The 23,074-nt window shown below is 31.1% G+C and overlaps 1 protein-coding gene across 3 annotated transcripts in view; it reads right to left on the bottom strand.

Annotated features, from left to right (window-relative positions):
- LOC108914543 (zinc finger protein 143-like) overlaps nucleotides 1-23,074 on the bottom strand; it is a 144,766-nt gene that overhangs the window by 14,776 nt on the left and 106,916 nt on the right. For all 3 annotated transcript variants that reach the window (XM_018720370.1, XM_018720372.1, XM_018720371.1), the window contains exon 4: nucleotides 7,769-7,919. In XM_018720370.1, the coding sequence (XP_018575886.1) occupies nucleotides 7,769-7,919 (151 nt within the window). The remainder of the gene's footprint in view (nucleotides 1-7,768; nucleotides 7,920-23,074) is intronic.

The raw sequence follows: 23,074 nt of genomic DNA, 5'->3' as shown, positions 1-23,074 counted from the left end.
ACAGGTTTCTCCAAGATGAATTACAGCTGCCACTTGAAGACATACTCTTGGATATTCGGCAACATATGTGGTCTCAATATGATCCCACAATGGTAGGCAAGTTAGGCATTTTTAAAGACTGAATACCAATTGCTGCATTGGTAGAAATGGATTCTTAGAATGACCTGCGAGATCACCCGATTTGAATCCGCCAGATTATTATCTCTGGAGATATATTATTCTCTCTATATTAATATTAAAGCATGTTTACGCTCACTCCTACACTGCAAGTCATACTTTACACATTAAAACTTGAGAGGTTGTAATATTCATCGTACTATACCGACTTAACGCCGTTGGACTTAACATTTGGAACTTCCAAAGAACATTTAGGGGATTGTAAGTGATAATGAGACATTTGAGAAAAAGGCTGCATCAAAAAGATTTTTTATGAAAAGCATGGTTTTGAAGAAGGGACAGGTAGACCAAATGTGATATGAAGCCGGAGGGCTATGTCAAAAAATAAGTAAATACTACCTGAGGGGCTCCTGCAACAAATGCTTGTAGTTATTGACTTTTCCTTTTATTAATGTACTCGTAATTTTACTGATTTAATCAATATGATGACGTATTTAAGTGTAGAATTGAATTGACAGCTAATTGAAGCCAAAACAAAGCAAATGTTGAAATTATCCAGCGACTATGCCTTCCTTGCAATAAGAATTGCCTGAATCTTTATCTTGAGAAAATTGAACTGGTAGAAAATGAAATAACACCATTAGAACTAGATACAACTATCATAATGCCAATAAACTTACAGTTATTTTACAGGTACTATTCATTTTACTTATGTTTCAAGTGCACCAAATGCCATATGGTTTTAGGACAACAGAATCTGATGGCAAATAAACAAGCGTTGTCAAATGAAAGTATCGGCAGATTAAACGTGATTCGAATCATTAATCACCGGCCCACAACAGAAATCGAAAAGTCCTTTTTCCCAAATTAGGTCGGCTTTATGTTTTTGGGGTCGCTAATCACGATCCCGGTGTCCATATGATCCCTTCATGTCTAGATCAAAGTCAAACGAAGGTCAAACACATTAACTCGAATGATACAATTTTTTTGACCCCGAATTTTGGGAGCGGAAATTTTACGTCCGAATACACTCTGACCTGTTGAAGGTCATTTGCAGGTCATCTAGCTAGGAATGGGTCTCGAACCAGTGACCTTTATGTTTTTGGTGTTGCTGATCACGATCCCGGTGCCCATATTACTTCATCACGTCAAGATTAAGGTCAAATGAAGGTCAAACACATTAACTCGAATGATACAAATTTTTTTGACCTCGGATTCTGAAAGAGGAGAAAATTTTACGTACGAATACTCTTTGACCTGTTGGTCGAACCGACCTCTGAAGGTCACTTGCAGGTCATCTAGTAGCATATCGGATGTAAAATTTCTCGCTCTTTCAGAATCATTGATCTTGACTTGATGAAGTCATATGGGCACCGGGATCGTGATTAGCAACCCCAAAAATATAAAGGTCACTGGTTCGAGACCCATTCTTAGCTAGATGACCTGCAAATGACCTTCAGAGGTCGGTTCGATCAACAGGTCGAAGCGTATTCGGACGTAAATTTTCTGCTCTCAAAATTCGGGGTCAAAATAATTGTATCATTCGAGTTAATGTGTTTGACCTTCATTTGACCTTGAACTAGACGTAGGTCATATGGACAAGGCAGGATTTTGATCAGCGACCCTAAAAACATACCTGGTCTGGAAAAAAGGACTTTTCGATTGATGTTTGTTACATTGGTAAAAATTGAAAAAATCATTTTCTTGAAAGGTATATTGATTGTTGAATCAGGGAAAAGCTCGAAGAAGTAAAAAATGTCTATGAAACAAATTTAGAACTATGAAAAATTCTGATTTCACTACATTTTCTATAAATAATTTTTAGAATTGGGTATGGTATTAAATCACTATAGTAGTGTAGGTACGGAAAATAAAAAAACACACTTTCCTTTTATCCATTTTAATCATCATAGAAAAGATGTTTTTCATATCACCTTATCATGTTTTGTAGCTCAGAAATGATCCTTGTTTACATGGAATGATTTCCCAATTTGCTTGAGCATTTTCTTCGTTGGAAACACCCTGTATTTGTTTTCCTTGACGTACACTATTTTTTATGTTCCAGGACATAAAAGAATTTGAAAAATGCGAGTAAAAAGTTAATTTGACGTTTTAAATAATAAATCAATGTCTAGATCCACTTAAAAATATAAAAGGGTTTTTTGTAAAAGGATCGATTAGACTTGAAAGCATTTTTGTTCCCCTCTGTTCTATTTATTTTTTAATTGTATTCAAATTAAGCTTGCTGCTGTTGGTTTTTTATCTCTCTTAATAACTGATACTCTCAATAGCGTTTAGATTTGTACGTTTTAAATACATTAATGCTAAAAACAGTTTTTTAGGTCCATTGTTTTCGGTAATGTTAATCATATCTCAAATTCAGGGTAGTACGAGCGAAACTAGTTATGTTTTTTTTTTTGTAAATGAAAAGTTAGAGGCGGCAAATTAAAAAAATAAAAACACAAGCAGAGCACATAGACTGTATCGGTCGCACAGGTGAGTTATACAGGGTGTAAATTTGATGTGACACTTGTGACAAATTATTAATTTCCGCAACTATTACACTTAGAGAATTTCGATTTTCAACGATTTAAACGCATTTCTGACTATAAATGGTGCTTTATATCAATATGCTGAAGTAAACATATTTTTTCTAATGAAGTACCACATATATTTTAACATAATCGAAATAATGCAAAATTCAAATTCAAGTTTTTGTATTACCTACTGTTTTTGTATTCAATTATATTTTGGGACCGATTTATTTATGAAAAAATTACATCTGACAGGGTTAGGAAGGATTTTAATAACTTTTATTAAAAAGGGTGTTACTTAATAATAAGTTTGCAAAAACTTCATTGATGTTTTCTGTTAATGAAAATAATTGGGAGTTGCAAGATGTTAAAAAGTTTTTCATTTCTATAATTTTTCTATAATTATGTAATAAAAATTGGTACTCCCTGAAGTTAGGGACTGAAACAGTACTTTTAATCCACGTTAAATAACACCGAAACCGTGAAAAATCTGATTTCGTTTCGGTATTTATAGAGTAAACGTACATTTTCGGAAAAAAGTAGAGGAGACTAGAGGAGAAAACATTTCAAACAAAAGTTTAAATATGCAAAGCAGATAAATATATAATATATAATAAAATAATGAATCAATAAATACATCTTTATGAAAATGTCGATGTGTTTCAGTGCGTTGATTGACAGCTTGACCAAACATCTTATCTGCGAGATGCGCACATCAAGAAGAGAGCCAATAGTAGGACTGACAAGGACAGAAGACCTTAACAGTACGGCAGATACCTTCTGTGTATAAATTTATTTAGGTTTGGTAAATATAGTTATTTAATGAAGGTTTTATATTATACAGTGTCTTTCCAGATGGGGTACCGTACTCTTGTAAACTTTTTTATTGTTGATTTGTCGAGAAAAAGTTATTTTTAATAAAAAGTTTTAGGAAGCCATGGGTAGTAATCAAAATGTAAAATTCCCTAAGCAAACTGCCTTTAATATTTGTTTTCGTTAAAAACTGTATTTATTAAGTTGTTCGACAAAAAAAAAGAATAATCACATTTTACAAATAAGAAGATGCGATTTTTAACTATTTTCCTTAAAGCAGACAGAAATTATAAAAAAAATAAGCAGTTTTAGTTTAAATTTAATATAATATAAAAAATATAATATAATAAAAAATAAATAAAAATATAAATATAATAGCTTAGCTATAATAGCTAACCAAATAAAAGTAGCTTTTTTAATTAAGAAATAGAAATAACAAGTTAGAACTGGAAATAACAACAACAACGAAACAAGTTCTATTCAGCTTGTAAAAAGTAATACACATTTTTCTAATCTTTTTGTACATTCCTTGTACACCGACGGTGTTGGTGGCAACAGCTTCCTGAATTTTTTGCTTAAGTAAATTAATGTTATTTTCAAATAAGTATTTTAATTAAGACTTTCTTCCAAAAAATAAGGATCAATTATTATTTTATGATACACCAGACATTTACTTTTTTAATCTTTTTAATATTAGTTATCAATCGAAAATTTGGATTATCTTTAGCTCAGTATCTATCTTGAGAGGAAACCACGCCATTAGTTGTGAATATTGATTCGTCAGTAAATAAAATATTGTGATGAAAGAAGCTGTTTTCAATCAGTTTCTCGCCCATTACAAAAGTCCAAACGATAACCATCATCTCCATCAAGCAATTTATGATTAAACACTGGTTGGAATGGATAGATTTTGTTGTATACTAAAATTCTTTGAATATGAGACCTGCTAATATCTATGTTTTCTGACCTTTTCTTGAGTGACATATTTGGATTGTCTTGTACAGAGTCCATAACTACAACAGTAGCAGGATCGTTATCATTGTATTCTTTTTTTTTATATTTTTAATGTTCTTTATGTCACCAGTAGTATCGAATTTTATAATTAGCTAGCGAACCACTCTACGAGTTACAGTTACATTTGGATATTTTTCATTAAAAATTTGTATTGCATGTATGAAACATTACCGATTCCATGACATTTCACAAGATAAATTCGTTGCTCCAGAGTTAGCATTGGTTGACTTTGATATTGATAAAGAAATATGCATGGTAATTATATGGTATTTAAGATAGTTAAAAATTGCGACGTCTTTTTATTTGCAAAATGTGACTATTGTTCTTTTTTGACTACTGTATTTAGGCATATTTTGAAATCTCGAACAACTTTGTCAAAAACAGTTTTTAACGAAAATAAAAATTAAAGTCACTTTGCTTAGGCAAAATTTCACATTTTGAAATTTTTTGGACGTCCTGTATGTTTTATTACATGTTTGCCCATGGCTTCCCAAGATAAGCAAAACTCAAGAATAACTTTTTTTCGAAAAATCAAAATAAAAAAGTTTACACAAGTGCGATACCCCATTCGGGTACACACTGAATATGAGCAAATTACTTGACCCTATTTATACGTATTTCTGTACTTGATCCTATTTACCATGGCCAATAAAACTTATTTATGTACGATATAAAATTAGAAATTTGTACAAAATTCTGAAAGTTGGTATAAGTATAGTCCTGGCAATATACCGAGTGATTCAGTTTGATATTCGCGGCCGTATCTCTTTTATTTTAACAAATAGCTATAACAAACCCTATATATTTTTAAATCGCCGCTCAAACTCTATCAAATGAAATTATTAGATCGTCTCCATGGCAACATGTCAAAATTGCTATAGTCAACTGTTGTTCAAATGACACACTATAATTTTTTTATCAATTCTGGGAGATAATTTTCTGCTTTCAGCTATGAAAGGAAGTCTATAGTTCCATTAGAAATATTGCTAGGAAAACAGCAAAAAAGATGAACCCTACTTTCAATAGCTTTATTCTGAAAAATGATAGCCAGCTGATATGATTTTAATTTATGGAGAGAGCCGAAAGAACGCTAAAGCTGCCATGTATTTTATCACAAAATTTTCGAAAAGTCAGCCAGGAATTTGGCGGCAGATGGAAGTTTTCAAAAGAAATGAAGAGTTTTTTTAACCCAGAAGGGCAAGAGATGAAGAACATTCGATAAAGAATATGAAGAAGAAATATGGCCTGCTAGATTTCCGAATCTCACTCCTATAGATTTCTTTTTTGACCTTACCTAAATGATATTGATTAGCTTAAAAACAGAATAAGAGGAGAATGTCGGAGATTAAATGAAGAAACACTAGAAAGTGTTTGTAGAGAGGGAATGATAAACAGCTATTCTGTGTTTGGAAGCAAATGAAGGGGGTAATTTTGAACAATTGAAATAAGTATTGTTTTAATTTGTTATATTATTATCGTATTAAAAATAAAATATGTTACTTTAAAAAACATAGTAGCTTGTTTCCGCACTGGCTATCATTTTTTAGAATAAAGCTACGAAAATTAGGGTTAACCTTTTTTGCTGCTTTCTAGCAATATTTCTAATGAAATATAGACTTCTTTACATAGCTGAACTCAGAAAAAAAATATCTTCCAGAATTGATGAAAAATATATAGCGTGCCATTTGAATAAAAACAGTTGACTATACCAAGAGATACAGGGCCACAAATACCAAACTGAATAACCCGGCATATGAGAAAAATAAAATTTGCTTCATATTTATACGTAATATTTTATTGTAGGTAAATGTCTTCTTCACATTCACTACCGTCACCATCCAAATCATAACCATCTTAACGGTTTATAATAATCTGATCGATTACCACGTCGAGAAGAGGTTCTAAAGTCATAAATACTGTTTCTATTTCTTTGGTATGATGAAAAATTCATTGCAAAACTTTTCTCCGTGTGTCAAAGTGAAAATGACCCAGCAAGGTCGATAGGGTTCAGATCAGGATGGTATGGTAGTAGTCTCAGAATAACGTGACCTTCTTTTTGTAAAACTGGATCGATGTTGGTTTATACATGATTGTTTATATGATATAACTAGTTTTAACATACTATCCGAAAATTGACCTCATTTGTCTCGCAATCATTGCTTCATTTCGACATGCGGGTGTAGGGCATTTTTCAGTTGCAGATCATAATCTGCAAGCTGAAAAATATAATGTCATAATATAATGCATTGTCAGTCACTAATACAGAATATATAAGGTTTGGTAAATGTTTCGTTTGCAACCATTTTATATAATTTTGATTGTCCAAGTCCAGAAACTTAGTTTTTGATTAGTTAAAAATTAGTGTTGCATTTGGCATGAAACCACTTTTTCATCCATTATGAATTACAGTAAAACGTTGATGTTTTGGTACCGGTCTTCGGAACTATTTTTGTTGCTTAACAAATTTAACTTCAATTCCAGGATGTCAGACGTTCCGTTAATGGTCGTCTTTTGGTCTTCGCTTTGCGCCAACGGAATCCTATGTTGTGCAAAAGTTTATGCAAATTTTCTCAGCCGCCAGTATATCCCACATCCCTATGGAGCTTTTTGTGGATACGTCCAAGTGAAGTTGCTGTTTTTTCTTGAACATACTAATTTTGGACAGTCCTTCCTAGCTCTACACTATCGAAGTCATTCAAATTTGCTGTTGACGACTTCTTTATATTTATTGCACAATTTTTCAGTGCTCTGACACTACTGCCAACTGCCTTTGCAATTCTTCCTAGCACTTTTCCTAAATAAATTAATACATCGTCATTTTGTTCTACTTTTAAAAGTTGAAATATATTGTAAACAATTGTAATTAACACTTTACGGTTCACTGTTCATTTAGACAGAAAATGAGCTCCGGTGCTTGTCTGGTCACGTTGCCATTGCGCATCTGAAATTCGCGAATAAGATGAATTTGGTCAAGCTGTAAAAGTAGCAGATCAAATATTAAGCTTTAGTTCCCATCGCTCGTTCCTAAAACTAAATATAGCGTTCTCACGTTACGCACCAGATGAAATTGGTTGAGCTGCATCATTTATATTACCAAAGCAATGAATAATCCGTAGAAAGTGGAACACCCTACATGTAATAGTTGCGAAAATGGAACAATTTCTAAATCTAACAGAATTTACACCCTGTTACAAAATGAACTACATATAAATGCAGCAACCGGTACAGTTCCTCTACGACTACAGTACGACACAGGACACATCTACCACATTTACAGATTTGGTACTTACTAGCTACCCCAGACGCGTTAGGATCTTTATGCGTGTGCTTCATGTGTTCCATCAGGGCTTCGCCGCCGAGGAACATCTTGTGGCAGAGCGGGCACGACGTGGCGTTCGGTCCGCCAATAAGAGCTGCATGTTGCTGCAAACGACCAATACACTGTTGACAAAAGTGCGCGTTAATTTAAAGTTTAATCAAACCAATGAAGTAACGGTAAGGGAAAAGTTTGCAAGATTGGTTTGATTTTAACTTTATTGTCGTTACTCTTTAAGGTTTATAGCTGGACATTGACTTCCGGTGTACGATGTTGGTATTGTGAGTTGTCGGGTAATATTTTTTTTGTAAATACCTAGTGTAGAAATAAAAATAAGTCAGTCGTTTGTCAATGTTAATTTTCCTAGAAAAAAAAAGAACTGTCTCTTTGCATCTTATTAATTAGTTTATTAATTTTATTTATTGATTTATTTTTAATCAACTTAATTTACTGAAATTCAAACCAAAATGTGTCTATAAAGATGTTTCTTATCAGGACAAACCCTAGAAATATTGACGAATTAAAGGTAACATTTTATACAACAGGGTGATTCACAAACGGTGACCAAAAATGAAACCTCGTATTCTTTGGTGAATTTTAAGGGGAGTATTTCGTATAAAGTTTTTATTTAGGACGTTTCGTTAAAATGATACAGGGTATTAAATTTAAAAAAAATGTTTTTAATTTTTTTTGAAATAATTTAAAAACTAGTAAGTGAAATTATTATTTGAAGTTGGGCACATGTATGCTTGTGAACATTGTCCAAAATCTGAGATCTTTTCCTAAAATTTAGATGCTCCAGTGGCGGAGATACAGGGTATCGGTGGCATATTTTTCTAACTAAAATAGTGCGCCACCGTCACCGCTTGTGAATCACCCTGTATAAAAAATTACAAAGGTAACTTCTCTAATAATATTTTAGATTATTTAAATTTAGATTAAATCAGTAGTGATGGGAAAGAATGAAACACGTTTTCTAAGCATAAAGAACTTTGAAGATTTTAGCAAAATAATGACGAGGTCGTATATTTTTGAAGAAAATGAATTAAGTAGATATTATATTTGCTTTGTGGTTTGTGTTTTGTAAATTAAATGTATGTCTGCAAATATCCCTGAAACCATGAACATCAGAGTTTAATTTTATCTGTATATTTTGTAAACATACTAAAAATCGAAAATACTTGATAAAAATTTATAAATATCTTGAAAATGCTAGACTAAATAGGTGCTAAATATGTAGGTATTACTTGAAAACTTGTTTAAAGTAAACTTTGAAGTACCAATAATACGTATGCTCTTGATTATTTTCAAAAGTGTAATGCAGTTCGACTATTGAACAAAGCATGAAATGGATTTCATAGTTGTTGGTACAGAAATAGCCATAATTCAATATATTTGTGTCACCTTTTTACATGTTTCAACAAATTTGCAAGTTAATGTTACCAATTTTTAAAATAAAAATCAATCACGATAACAGAAAGCTACGATTTAACATTAAGATTTGCTTTAAAAGACTGAAATGCAACTACAATAGGCCCATTCAGTAGAATTTTTTTTTGCACATTCCAAAAGTTTACCCTTTAATTAGTTAGTATGCCAAAAATCAATTTTTTGTTTCAACGAGAAATGTGTGAAATAAATTAATGAAAACAGAGCGCGGAAAAACGTTGAGCAACCATTGCCTGACGTCATAATAGAGCACTCCGCTCACGCTCGCTCTCTTCCCATTCTGTGTTAATACATACGATATGTGGATCGATTCGCAGTTTCGTTAATTATTGTTTTTATGTCTAAATGGGTCGAAACCGAGGATTGTACAAATATTGTATAGTTCCAGGCTGCAAAAGTACCTCAGGATCGACTCCGAATAAAATATTTATTTCATTACCGAAAAATGAAAAGTTTGTGTGATGTTATCTACGGTTTCCCCAGCCACGGTATGCAACTCAAAACCACCTTCGTTTTTTTTTGGTTGCTCGTCTTGGGGGTTGTAAAATATTATTATTTGAACATTTAGAGCACAATTTTCAACTTTATGAAGGAAAAAAATTCTACCCCATCTAAATGTCATGTTCACAAAAAATTCGAAATACGTCGGCGAGAGGGACCTATAAGCAGTTGAGAACCACTCTCGTTTTTATTTGGTTGCCCGTCTAGGGGGTTGTAAATATTATTATGTGAACATTTAGAGCAGAATTTTAAAATTTATACCGAAAAAAAATTTCTACCCCATCTAAACGTACCCGTTCACAAAAATTTCGAAATAAGTCGGCGAGAGGGACCTATAAGCAATTTATTTAAATAATAATATTTTACAACCCCCTAGACGGGCAACCAAAGAAAAACGAGGGTGGTTCTGAGTTGCTTCAAATACTAGTCAAAGTACTACTGGCACATACACGTCGTCGCATACATCCACAAGTACCGAGTCTAGTACGTTGGGTACATTTGTACAAAAATGGAACGCAAAAGAAAATGTAGAAAAGCGAACCATTTACGTCATTGAGAAAAATCCGAAAATGTATTTAGGTATTCCAAGTTATTCTACGTTTATAATAAATATGTTGTGTGAAAATGTATTTCAACAAGACTTGATGTATATCTCTTATACACTCTCTATTTATACACTTAAAAATATAGGTATATAATATAGGTAAAAGTATAGAAAATATCTACACATCTCTCCGACTGCTCGCGACTTGATCGCCGAGTGGCCGGTATCGTGATGTCATTACCTGTTCTCCCGCAGTGTTGACCTTTTTAAGGGTCTTACAAATTCAGAATTAAATGTATCACTTATTATTAATCCTATTGACCTAATTTTTTAAAGATATATTTAGGTGGTTAAATACTATCAAAAAATGAAAGAAAAAGTTTAAAATTATATATCACTGAATGGGCCTATTGGTACTAAACTGACGATATTGCTGGAAATAACTACTCTGCGGTCGACCTGCCCCGATCAGCATTGAATTATACCAACAATATCTAGTAAATATGACATATACCGGCTTCAGACTTATTATTCTTCATTAGTATCACTATATCTTATGCATGTATTTAACAGATGTAACACTCTGTTACGTCTGGCGTAAAATTGATGCTATGGAACAAATTTTAAAAATCCTCAAATTTGCATCAGTTCTGTTGTCTCTTGTTCCTTGTTTAGTTTATTGTAGCTAGGAAATTTGGGACAGTTTTTGCAGAATATGTACTAATATAACCAACTATACTGTACTGTACTACTGTGACCAATTTTTTTATCAATATATTAGCAAATGTAACACGGGTTTTAACTATTTAAATATTTAGTAAAATTAAAAAAATATTGTTAGGTTAGGTTCTGTATCTCGAAAACAGTTGAGTTTATCGATTTGTAACAAGTACACCTTTTTTATTTAGAATTGAACGTAGTTCAATAATTTCCAGTTAAAAAATTAAAAATTGTAAAATATAAAAAGTTAGACATATTTTTATATTGACAGGACAGTACAACTAGCGCCCCCTAGACGTGACCACAACATTATTTGCATATTTGTATTTGCCACCTCAAAACACGTAAAACTACACATTTTTAAAACAATCCAAAATATTTTTTCTACTTTAACACCCTGTAGAACGAATAGGAGCAACAATTGATTAAGGCATGTTTAGCTCAATCGCTATATTTTGACGTTAACAATCTGTCATTGACCTGTGTACCATTATTAATGACTCACCCTGTATAATGATATAAACATAGACAACTTTTCTTTCAAAATATGTTTTTTGCACCCGAATACCAAAAGAAAACGAAGATGGCGAATTGGAAAATAAAAAATAATACGTCTTAATTAAAAACGGTTAGTTTATTTAATATTTTATACCTTTTTCCTGTATCTACAGAAAATCTATTATTTTTTCACAAGATAGCACGCTGTATGCCAGTGGCGGCTGGTGAAAATTAAAGTGGTAGTATTTTGATTAAAAAGCCTGAAATTCATACTATCTTTTAGGGAGTGATTTCTAGGCCCACAAAGAGAAGTTTTATGATGAAAAAATAAAAGTGAAATTAGGGGTTACCGACCCTGGAGCCTCGATAAGGGTTTTTTCGTATCTCTAACAGCAACAAAGTAAAATGGGAGGGGTGGAATTTCCCCGTGATGCCTTGTAAACTGGTAAATGTAAAATGCTTTTTTTTTTAATTATTTGTTTATTATGTAGTAAAAAAATACTGACATATTTTTGTAAGAGATGTCAGTAAATTATTTCAGTTCAGTGGAACTGACCGCGTAGAAAAATAATCGTATTTAAACGCGCGTATTTGAAAATAAGCAAACTCATAAAACTGCTTTTCAAGTACGACTCTGAACATGAAGTGAATTGAGATAGGTTAGGAAGGTTATAATAAATATCAAGTGAATGAACTTATATTTTTATTTAGTTCGAAAGTAGCGTGTTATCTCTTTTTAACATACTGTGGTGGATTATAATTGGAATGCATGCGTTGTAGTGAGTACCATTATGGTACGGACGGCGCGGCGGTGCGGTAAGGCAATACTGCTACACCTCCCATTCGACGAGTTTGCAGGAAAACATTATAATTGCTTTATTTAAAACGGCCACTTTTAGGACTTCAAGGTTTTTTAAATTAGCGTATACAATGCTGTTTGTCGCTGATTTTCACCGCAAACAAATATACAGGGGGTGTTGCGAATATGAAGTGACACGAAATCTCGCACCTCGTCAGTTTCGATATACAGTATGTCAAAAATATAATATGTCCATTTCTTGGAAATGAAAATAAAAATACGAAAAATATTTTGATAGAGTTAACCATTCTGTAGACAGTAAATAAATTATCCTTTTGGTTCTACATAATATAAAGCAATAAAGTATTAAAGTTTTACTTGTTTTATTCATTTCAGTGAAAAAAACTGTTCATTGTTCTTGATTTTTGATTGTGGTATCAAATAAATTTTTATCCGAATTAAATTGAGCTTTACAAATTAAAAAAATTTTTTCCCTTATAACAATGTTAAAAGAGTCATTTCTCTTGTCAAAATAAATAGAAAATAGTATATTTTGCAATAAGCCATGAAAATGTAGTTTTTTATGTGAGAAAAGTATTTCATTTTGAGACAGCAATCCTATTTTTTTTACTTATATAATGTTGTTTATATATTTTTATGTTTTATTTAATTGAAGTAAAATGGCATTATGTTTAAATTAAGTTAATTAAAAAAAAATCACAAATTTGACATTTTTATTTTCCTCTGAAAAGAAGAAAATAAAATTTTCGGTCAGAGATAAAAAAATTTACTTCGGTATCGACTAACCTGTGAGAAAATCCTTATTTTCGCATATAGGAGTAGAAAAAAATGTTTGTAAAACGTTTAAATGTTATTTTGAAAAAATATAAGCTAAAAAGATGCTTGTAATGTACATTCTGAATAAGTTAACCATTATACCAGAATTAGGAAAGTTTAAGTTTTTTTTTTGTTTATTATTTGGGCATTTTGTCACTTGTGATAACAAATTAATGAAAAAAGCCTTGCGCTAAAAGGACCAAGCAAGTCAGTTATTTTATGAAATTATCTTTGACTAGCCAAAAATCTCACACTGAAAAGGCAGACAAATAAAAAAATACACATCCACATGCACTTCAACAATCTGTTGTCACTCTCAAAAGTAGGAATAACGTTTTTTTGAAATATGTTCAACATTATAAATTTAGTTTGTTTATCTGCTTCCACAGCTGAAGATATCACGATAATTATTCTTACTATTACCACTTACTTATATCAGTATAGCCAACAATTGCAGCCATTAAGGATCCCAACGGTCGTATAATTCAATGGGGTTCGGCAAAACTTTTAGAGAAAGAAAATATACCATTAACAGGAAATAAAAAGAGGAGTGAATAATAATAGAATAAATATCACATGGTGTTTCTAGCTATGAAGAACAAATATAAACAACAAAATTTAAACTAACTTTTGCATGAACTTTCTTACAATTAACTTAATTTCAACGAAACAAGTGTTGTACACAATGACAGTGCCAATTTTGAGCAGAATACTGATACAGAGCAGATACAGAATGCACTTAAGCTAGTAGCCATTACAATTGGCCGTTGTTGGTACTGCCAACGTAACGTAATAAATCATGACAGAATTCTCAATATAATTATAATCAATGTTCTCAATTCTTTTTTTATTCTGACTTAAAATAGCTATCATTTTTTACGCCTATGGTATACTGCGGGGAACTAAGTTCGAACCTGCTTATGCTGACGAATTGATGTAATGGGGTTATAGTCCGCAGAGCAGTTGTATCCCAGAATATTGTAAGTAGTTTATCTTATCTCCTTTGGAATATCATTGTTCCTCCGTATATTTAATATTTTTGTCTCATAAACAGCTTTAAAATTTATGAAAAAAGTTGTTTAATTTTTTAGGACTTATTTCTGAGACGCCTCGTATGTGTGAAATGATAAGTCGTAGTTTTTGCGTTTCTTAAACGAACCCCCGTTATATTTCTCAGGAAAAGGGTTGAAAATTAGACGAGTAATTTTGTAACGAAAAACAACATTACACTGCAAATGACCTTATATTTTCGCCGTTTAATATTTAATTATCGTCTATCTCTTTTTCTCGCGCCGATGACGTCCTCTCACAGAGCGAGAACGTTAATTTGGGTAGCAAAAATCCGGAGCAAAAAATCGAGCAAATGAAGTCAAAATATGATAAAGAATACACAGTAATTACAAATGTTTCTCGAATCTGTAGGGAAACAAGTATAACGTTTTTATCTTTTTTTCGCTATTAAGATGCAAAAGAGTAAAAGGTTAATTAATGAAACATAATTTTGAACTCGATGCATAAATCTTAAATTAAAAACGACTTAAAATTACTGCTAAAAGGTCGCTAATTTTTAGAAACGGACTATGAGGGAGTATTTTAATAGAGAAAATTTGTTTTTACGTTAAAACGTTTTCTTTCCTTAAGTACTAATTGAAAATATTATCTATATGTAAGGCAACAATAATAAATAGAAATCGTATATTTTGCTATAGCAGGAATCTAAACCGGTATCTCAAATTAGTGTAGGATTATAAAGCAGGGTCGAACTTAGATATAATTTACCGTTTAATAATCGCTAGAGGTCTGCTGAAATTGAATAATAAGGGGCTTTAAAATAACATAAAATGTAATTTTGAAAAAATATTGAAAACTAATTAAGTAAGCTAGAATGTAATTATTTATTAAAATTATTTAAAATAATAACTTGATGATATACAGGCTGTTTCAGAAAGAGTTCCCGTAAATACAGACGGTGATAGTACGTCAAAAAATAATAATAAAAAAATAATTTTTTGTCTTACGTACCATATTATGTCTATCTCCTCTTGTTTTCGAAATATAGAGCGACAAAATAAAATTTTTAAAATAGAATTTTTATGAAAACTTCCATACGGTGTGAAATATTTTTATAAAATTTAGTATTTCGGGGTTTTCGATGACGCCAAATACGCTGGTCTAATTATTTTTTGGATATTTCATAGAGAGCGCTAGTTTGCTACATTCCTATTACATTTTAAGTTCTAATTTTTTTAAGGTTACGTTTTTTCGGGCTCCAGTTTCTATAATTTTATTTTCTAAAGATAATATTAAAGGTAATGTTAGAACTTTCTAATGTGGACGGCTTTCAAGAAAGAAGGCTTTTAATTGAACTCTTACAATATGGTGTATAAAATAAGTGACTCGATCTTCAAGAAAAGTAGAATGGCGGAGCCGCATCTCAATATTTTGATTATTTTAAATGATACAGGTCAATTTTCAATTATTTTCTTTGATGCCCATAACTTTTTTGTTTAAGGAAATTTCTTAATTTCGTGTCTTATGCATTTTTTTTTGTGTAGACATCAGTGATGTACGCGATTTTATTCAATAACCTCCTGTTTTTCAGTTATAAGGTACACTTATCTCTTTTTTTAATAGAGCACCCTATATATTTAAAGTTTTTATAGCTAATATTATGTATGATGCTTAATTTGAAAGGAAATTTTATGTAGATTTAAAAAATATATTCCATTAAATAATATATACCTAAGAAACATTCTACAAAAAACAAAAGAAATTTCCACGAACAGGAAAGTTATAGAGTATCAGAAAACAACCAATGATTGACAATCATCCTGTATGTCTAAAATCTCACTTTGTACATAATATACATTTGTGGACAACCGAAAATTATAATTGTGTACCAAATCGGAATAAAATCACTTTAACCATTTTTGTATATTTAAGAAAAGCAGGATTGTTTTAACTTTAACACTCTGTACCTCGAGGCAAATATTTCAGTTACACCTTGTATATAGAATAGTATCTCAACAAGTACCCGTCATATAAAAATTTCTTTGATTAACGATTTTTCAAAAATTTCAAGTTTAGATATGGATCAAAATTTAACCACCTGAAGAATGATTATATGAGCAATGGGCTATGAGTAGTCAAAATACAAACAAAAATAAATGAAACCCCAAACCTATGTCAATATACAGGGTAAAATCGGAAAAGGTAAGCATAACGGCAATCACGTGATTTACAATACTTGTTAAATAAAACAGCCTGACAAAATTTAACTTTTCAAAAATCTTTTAAAAAATGTTTGAAATTGTTGATTGTATAAGTGGTACCACCATAGCTTACTTTAAATTCAATTCAAGCCATCGATTTTATTGCATATTTTTTTCTTGGCGAAAATTTTAAGGAAAATTCAATTAATTCTGAAGAACTTACTTCTGACAATTAAAATTAACAACAAATGATCAAAGGCTGCGAAGAGTAATTTAAAAACGACCTGTAATCACGATCAACTTGAAGTTGATGGTTTTGATTTCATAAAAAGAATAAAATTTAGTGACTCAGAAATGCAACTGTCAAAGTTAAAAATGTATTCTGAGAAACAATTTCAACAAGTTTAAACGTGACCTCAATCAAGCAATCATAACAAATTACGTCATTGTAAAATACAAAAGTTACAAGTCGAAATCTTTAGTTTAAAATACTTATTTTATTTACAATTTATTGCCAGTCAACTTAGAATACAATTATTTTATGTAATGAATATCACACGTATTACGTTTCCATTATCGGCTATTATGTTATCGAATAACATGTTTTTTAAATTGTAAATATGCATTATAGTTAAATATAAAATATTTAAATGAATTGCATTCGCTCCGCTCTGAAAATTGAGAATATTATGGAATAATATAAAATAATAATTTCATTTTCAAAATAACATATTTCAAATGTTCGAATGATAAAGTGTATTCTCTAAAAATTGTCTGGATAGTTTTAGCAATTTGCTATAATTTCATTTGATCATAAATTTCACAATTTTTGTAAATCGGATAATGTTGTTAAAGATAATATTGCAGATTGTAATGTTTATATAGAGGGTGTTCAAATTTAAATCACTTTTTAATTTATTAATAAAGCACGTCGTTTATTCGAAATAACTCTATTTATTATTATTATAATCTTTATTGAATATTAAAGTAGACATGTTGCGGTTAATATTGGAAAAAAATGTCAGATAAGTGACGTCTTGCAGCTCTACGAGCCTTCTGTCACGTGTTCACATAATTGTGATTCAATTTCAGTGATTTGCTCAATAATGTTTTCTTTCAAATGTTGCTCTTCAAAAAAACCCATAAAAACAACTGATGGTGATAGATTATATGATCTTGGTGATCAAATAACATTTCCTTTTCGAGAAATTATTCGATTACCAAATTTCCGTTTCAAAAGGTCGATTATTTTCGTTGTTGTATAATATGCACAGTCCTCTTGAAACCAAATATTCTGCACATTAATACGCTCCAATTCATCCCATAAAAAGTTATTAATCATCGTTCGACATCGAGCACCATTCACAGTAACAACGGCAACGGTTCCAGCTTCATTTTAGAAGAAATATGGACCAATCACTCCATCAGACCAAAAACCACACCAAACAGTTACTTTTTGTGGATGCATTGGCTGTTCCAATATTACTCGTGAGTTTTCTTCACCTCAGATACAACAATTTTGTTTGTTTAAATATCCACCAATTCATGAATTTCATGACTACAGATGATTTTATTAAAAAAAATCATCATTTTCTTCATTCACTGCTTCAAACTTTTACATAACTTTCATCAAACTTAAAATAACTTTTAACAATACGCGTTGTTCAATAGTGTACTTTTCCATATTTATTAACCGCAATGCTTCTACTTAACAGCTGTTAAAAAAACAACAATAATAATACTACAAAAAACACAAATGGCGGCAAATTTAAAAATTTACTTCAAATTTAAATACCCTTTAGAATACGGGGTAAGTCGTACTACGGCCTAAGTGGTATCCCGGTAATATCTCGTCTGATATTTATAAAAAGCACCATCTAGTGCCGTAACCATGAATTATTTAGTTGTGCGATAAAACGAAAACAGATGGGTGGCTGGCCGGCTTCGTTGGGCAAAAATAACTGAAAAGTAAGTTTTTTTGTAAGCTTTTTAAAGCTTTTTAAAGAAGGAATATGATTCTTAAATTATTTTTTTTGTTAATGTCTATTTTTATCGTACTCTGGCAATCATTTAGGCAAACTCAAACGGTAGATAAGTTTTATGTTATGTCCATGCTTTCGGTATGCAACTTCGAGGACCTTGCTGCTTAAGTCATACCTGTGGAAAATTCCTTAATCGTACCGGTACGACTTAGGCATTGAGAAAAACTGTTTACTATTGACTTGAAAACTATAAAAAGAAGAAAAAGAGATGAAACATGTAAGAAGAATAAAAAAACAAAAGACAAAGAATCATGGTTATGCCAATTATGTAAGGAAGATCGCGAAGAAAACATCCAGTGTATAAAATGAAAAGGTTGGGTACATGACCTGTGTGGTTGCGTGGAAAGTAAAACAAAGAAATATATTTGTGATATGTCTCAATAAGTTTCTAGGCGTAATTTTGCTTCTTAAGAAATTATAATTTTATTTTCTTTATGTAATTTACTTGAAATTAAGTCCAAAAAATTAGATTGTAAGTTGATTGTACACTGAGTTTTTTCAGTTTTTATTTTTTAATGTGATCTCTTATTATTACGTATTTTTCTATACAGGGTGTCTCACTGGGAACTGCGTCGATCGATATCTAGTAAAGTACTGCTCCGAAAAATTTGAAAATTTGGCAACATGGCAATGTACCTGAGGCGAACACAACTAAAATATCTAGAACTCTCCAGCGCTTCTGGTTATACCGGAAATCGACACCAACTTCGTTATTTTAAAAGGGACATCCTATATATTATTGCATTTTCGGATTCTACGTGAAATTTGAGGGTCACTTTATTAAATATTCCCTATACCTAGGAGTTATAGAATTTGAGATATTAATATTTAAAGACAAAATTTGCCAGATGCAAGGGTCCGCGAAGATGCTAGTAACTCTTTTCATGAGCGTGATATCAAGTGGATTTTTGGTACCTGCAAAGGGCATAAGTAACACTAAATTATGGTATACCAACAAATTAATACTAGGTGTTTCATTTTTGCCGGTACATTTTGATAACTTCAAATAGCTATAACGTTGTTAACTTAAATGGAACACCCTGTAAGCATTGTTAGGGTTGCCGTTACTACTTTTAGAGATATTTGCAATTTTCTATTTTTTGACAGTTTTTCTCGTATCAGTTCTGTTGTCAAATTGGCTACGCCCAGAAACATTCCACGAACAATTGAAATAACATGACATTTGTGACAAAGTAATTTCAAGAACATATGGAGAATTTGCTACTTTTTTCATAAATAACAAACAAATTAAAATAATCCTCATTAGTATAACTTAAACGATCCCCAGGAATTTTTATTTAAATTTTCAGCAAAATCTATTCAGACGCAACAATAATTTGACAACTAATGTCTAGTTATTTCAATTGTTTTTGGAGTGTTTCTGGTCATGGCGAATTTGACAACAGGTCTGATACGAGAAAAACTGTGAAAATTGCGAATATCTCTAAAGGTAGTAACGGCAACCCTACCAATGATTATAGGGCTTGAAAGGAAATTTAAATCTGCATACGACAGAGTAAACAAATACAGGGTGTTCCATTTAAGTTAACAAAGTTATATCTGTTACTTATTTTGGTACGAATTAGATTTTTGGGTTTCTATGAATGCTGGTTAAAAATACATAAGATTCAGTAGATGCAGAAGATTTTGTTTCATTTAAATTGCACTAAACATTACAGTATTATTTCCTTAGGGGGTACGACTTAAGCAATCTTACTTTAATCTCGTTCTGTATTCAATTTTTTGCTTCGGAAAACAATTTTACTCTCTCTAAAATATTAAATGTGCACCTTTTTTCGAAAACGGTTAATGTTATCGACTTGAAACCAGTGGCCCTTTGTAATTTTTGTACTTATTATATTTTCTATCATGTGACCCAATTTTTTCAAAAACCGTAAATTAGATTTAAGACTCAAGTTTTAGGATTTTATTTTTGCAGGTGCAGTAAGTGTACCAAATTAGAAAAAAATAAAATAGTTTTTCAGGTTACTCATTTAATGTTGAGTATTTGAAGATATTGTAGGACCTTATACCTTTACTTTTGTCCGTAGAATTACCCCTTAGTTTTTTGTTCATAGTTTCCGTTTTTCAGCCATGACAATTAAACATTTATACACAATTTTTGTACGAAAATAATAGCTCATAAATAAAAACTGATACCTTCAATTTATAACGTTTTTTTTAAGGCTGGGTAGGTACCCTATTAATAAATGAAATGCTATTTTTTAGTGCCGTAATTAACTATATATTTCTGAGTAATTTATGAAACTGAAAGAAAATAAATTTTGTTTCCCAAAGTCTTTTTCTTGGTAGCGTGGCACAGAATTATTCTTTAGTTATTACGGTGTGAGAACCGTACACCTGGCTATCTATAGAAAAGAATTAGATTAAAAATTCCTCAAGTAGAAGTTACAGTATTCACTGAAAGAGTTTTCTTGACAAACAGCTAATTTTCTTTTAAATCATAGTAATAAAATATACGGAGACAAAACTGTTGTTTATACGTTTTATTTTTCTCAAGACAAATTAAAATATTTTCTGTTCGGCATGAAAGCACGGGCGTAACTTCAGTCGATATTCATAAGGAAGTAATTTTTAATCAATTTAGGCGTAGATTTTACACAACAGGTGTTAATCTATTTGTTTTTTCCCTTCAATTTCTTTATTAGTTTTCTAAACTTGATGGTTATCCTCAAAATTTGCATTTATTTACAAATAAAAAGAAAATAAATCTGCTAAATATCTAAATACAAGTTGAATCTTGATTAAGACACTGAATACAGCACATGTGGCGCCCCCTTCATCTGCGTACTTGACATGTTATTGTTTATCTTCCAAAAGACTTTCATTTTCAGGTCAAACACTAAATAATTACTGTGAAAAGTCAAAATGCAAGTTGTGGTTTTATCTTTTTTCTCCTTCTTTCTACCTTTTATCTCCTTCGTCTACAGTTTTTGAATTACAGGGCGTCAAACACTATTTTTTTTAATTGGTTAAAGATAAATCTTAAATAAAATTGTGAATTTTTAAATGAAAGATTCGATAATAACGTGATGACGAGGCACTCAAGAACCAGGTCAACCTTGGCCACCCAGATCACCGATATGAACCCTATTGATTTTTTTGTTTGGGGTCTAGATATAGTTGTGAAGTGATAAGAGCTACCCCTGGAATTTTTACATGTGTTCGAGTTGAAATTTCAAGAAGATCTGAAGCATGTATTTTGGCTGAAGGTGGCCATTTCCACCATTTTTTTTTTTATTATAAATCAGTGTAAAGTAATTCCATCGTTAATAAATCAATTTTGTTGTTAATAGGTTTGGAATACGAAAAAAAATGTAAAGAAACAAAAAATGAAGATAAAACAAGGGTACATATGATGACCTATTTTATTTGTAATATTATACAGGGTGATATATTTCTTTTGGCAAATAATAATCGATTATACCCACCTCCGCCACTGGTAAGTTTCTAAAGCAGGTAATTTTTTGTTTCATCATCTATCATATACTATCATAGTAAATATGCACACCGAATTTGATTAAATTATCTCAAGCGGTTTAGAATTTAAATATTAAAAATTGTTTTTTTTTTAATTTTTGACAAGCTGTAGCTGGACAATAGTTGTCCTAAGACCCCACATTTATTTAACAAAAAAGCCTCATTTTTGGCCACAGAATACGGCCCTGGATTTTTTATCTCTACTTAAGAAACACCCTGCATATGCATTGAAATTTTAAATTTTTAAGGGCGCTAAAAATGTTAACATTATTAGTTTTTGACAACCGAATGACGTTTTATGACTTCACTTTTTTGAGGTTAGGTTTTTTACGATGTATGCTGTATATCACAATATAAAATTGTATTTTACATAAAAAAAGATAACTGAAATCGTATCATTTTTGAGAAAAAAGTAACGTCCGGATATTAATAGACTTGGCTTTAAGGGGGGGGGGGGGGGGGTTTGGATGAAAATAAACCAATTTAGATCAAGTTAATGAAATGAACAAATTTTCTGAATGCTGACAACTTTAAAAATTATCTAATGTAACTTGATCTAAATCGGTATATTTCTATCCAAGGAAGCTTCCTTGAAATATGGCTTAATCATTTATGAACACACTGTGTATTAAGAAATAGCTGTTTTACTGAAGTAATGGGTTTTCAGCGATTTTAGGAAAAAGTTAAAAAGTTTTATTATTCTGTCCCTAAATTTGTGACACCTTTTTCCGAAACACCATGTATATAATTCGTCTAAGGATTAAAAAATTTGCAGTCATTATACTTTTTATTCTTCATAAGACAAAAAATAATAAATATTAACAGGCGGGTAAAGTGGGAGGGGCAACTATGTAAAATTTTGCTCCATATTTAATGGAGTTACATTAACTATTTCATTTTTTAAAAGGCCTTTGTTAGTTCTTGCTGAATAAAGAATCACGTAAATAAAATTGTGTTCGTAATCTAAAATAAAGTTTAAGTAACTTCTCAAAAATTGTAAATTTGAAATAAAAACGCAAAAAGTCGTGTTTTAAAGGACTTCCAGTTTGATCCGCCCCTGAAAATTCCTGTAAATTTTAATTTGTTTGTCTTTAGGTGTATTGCATATATTACAAAAACGTGTTCAGAAATGAACATCCTGCATTTTGAGGAGTTCTATCGCCACATAAAATTTAGT

Source organism: Anoplophora glabripennis, unplaced genomic scaffold, assembly GCF_000390285.2.
Source record: "Anoplophora glabripennis isolate ALB-LARVAE unplaced genomic scaffold, Agla_2.0 scaffold516, whole genome shotgun sequence".
Taxonomy (NCBI): Eukaryota; Metazoa; Arthropoda; class Insecta; order Coleoptera; family Cerambycidae; genus Anoplophora; species Anoplophora glabripennis.
Note: the sequence above shows the minus strand (reverse complement) of the source record. Positions and strands in the feature narration are given on the sequence as shown.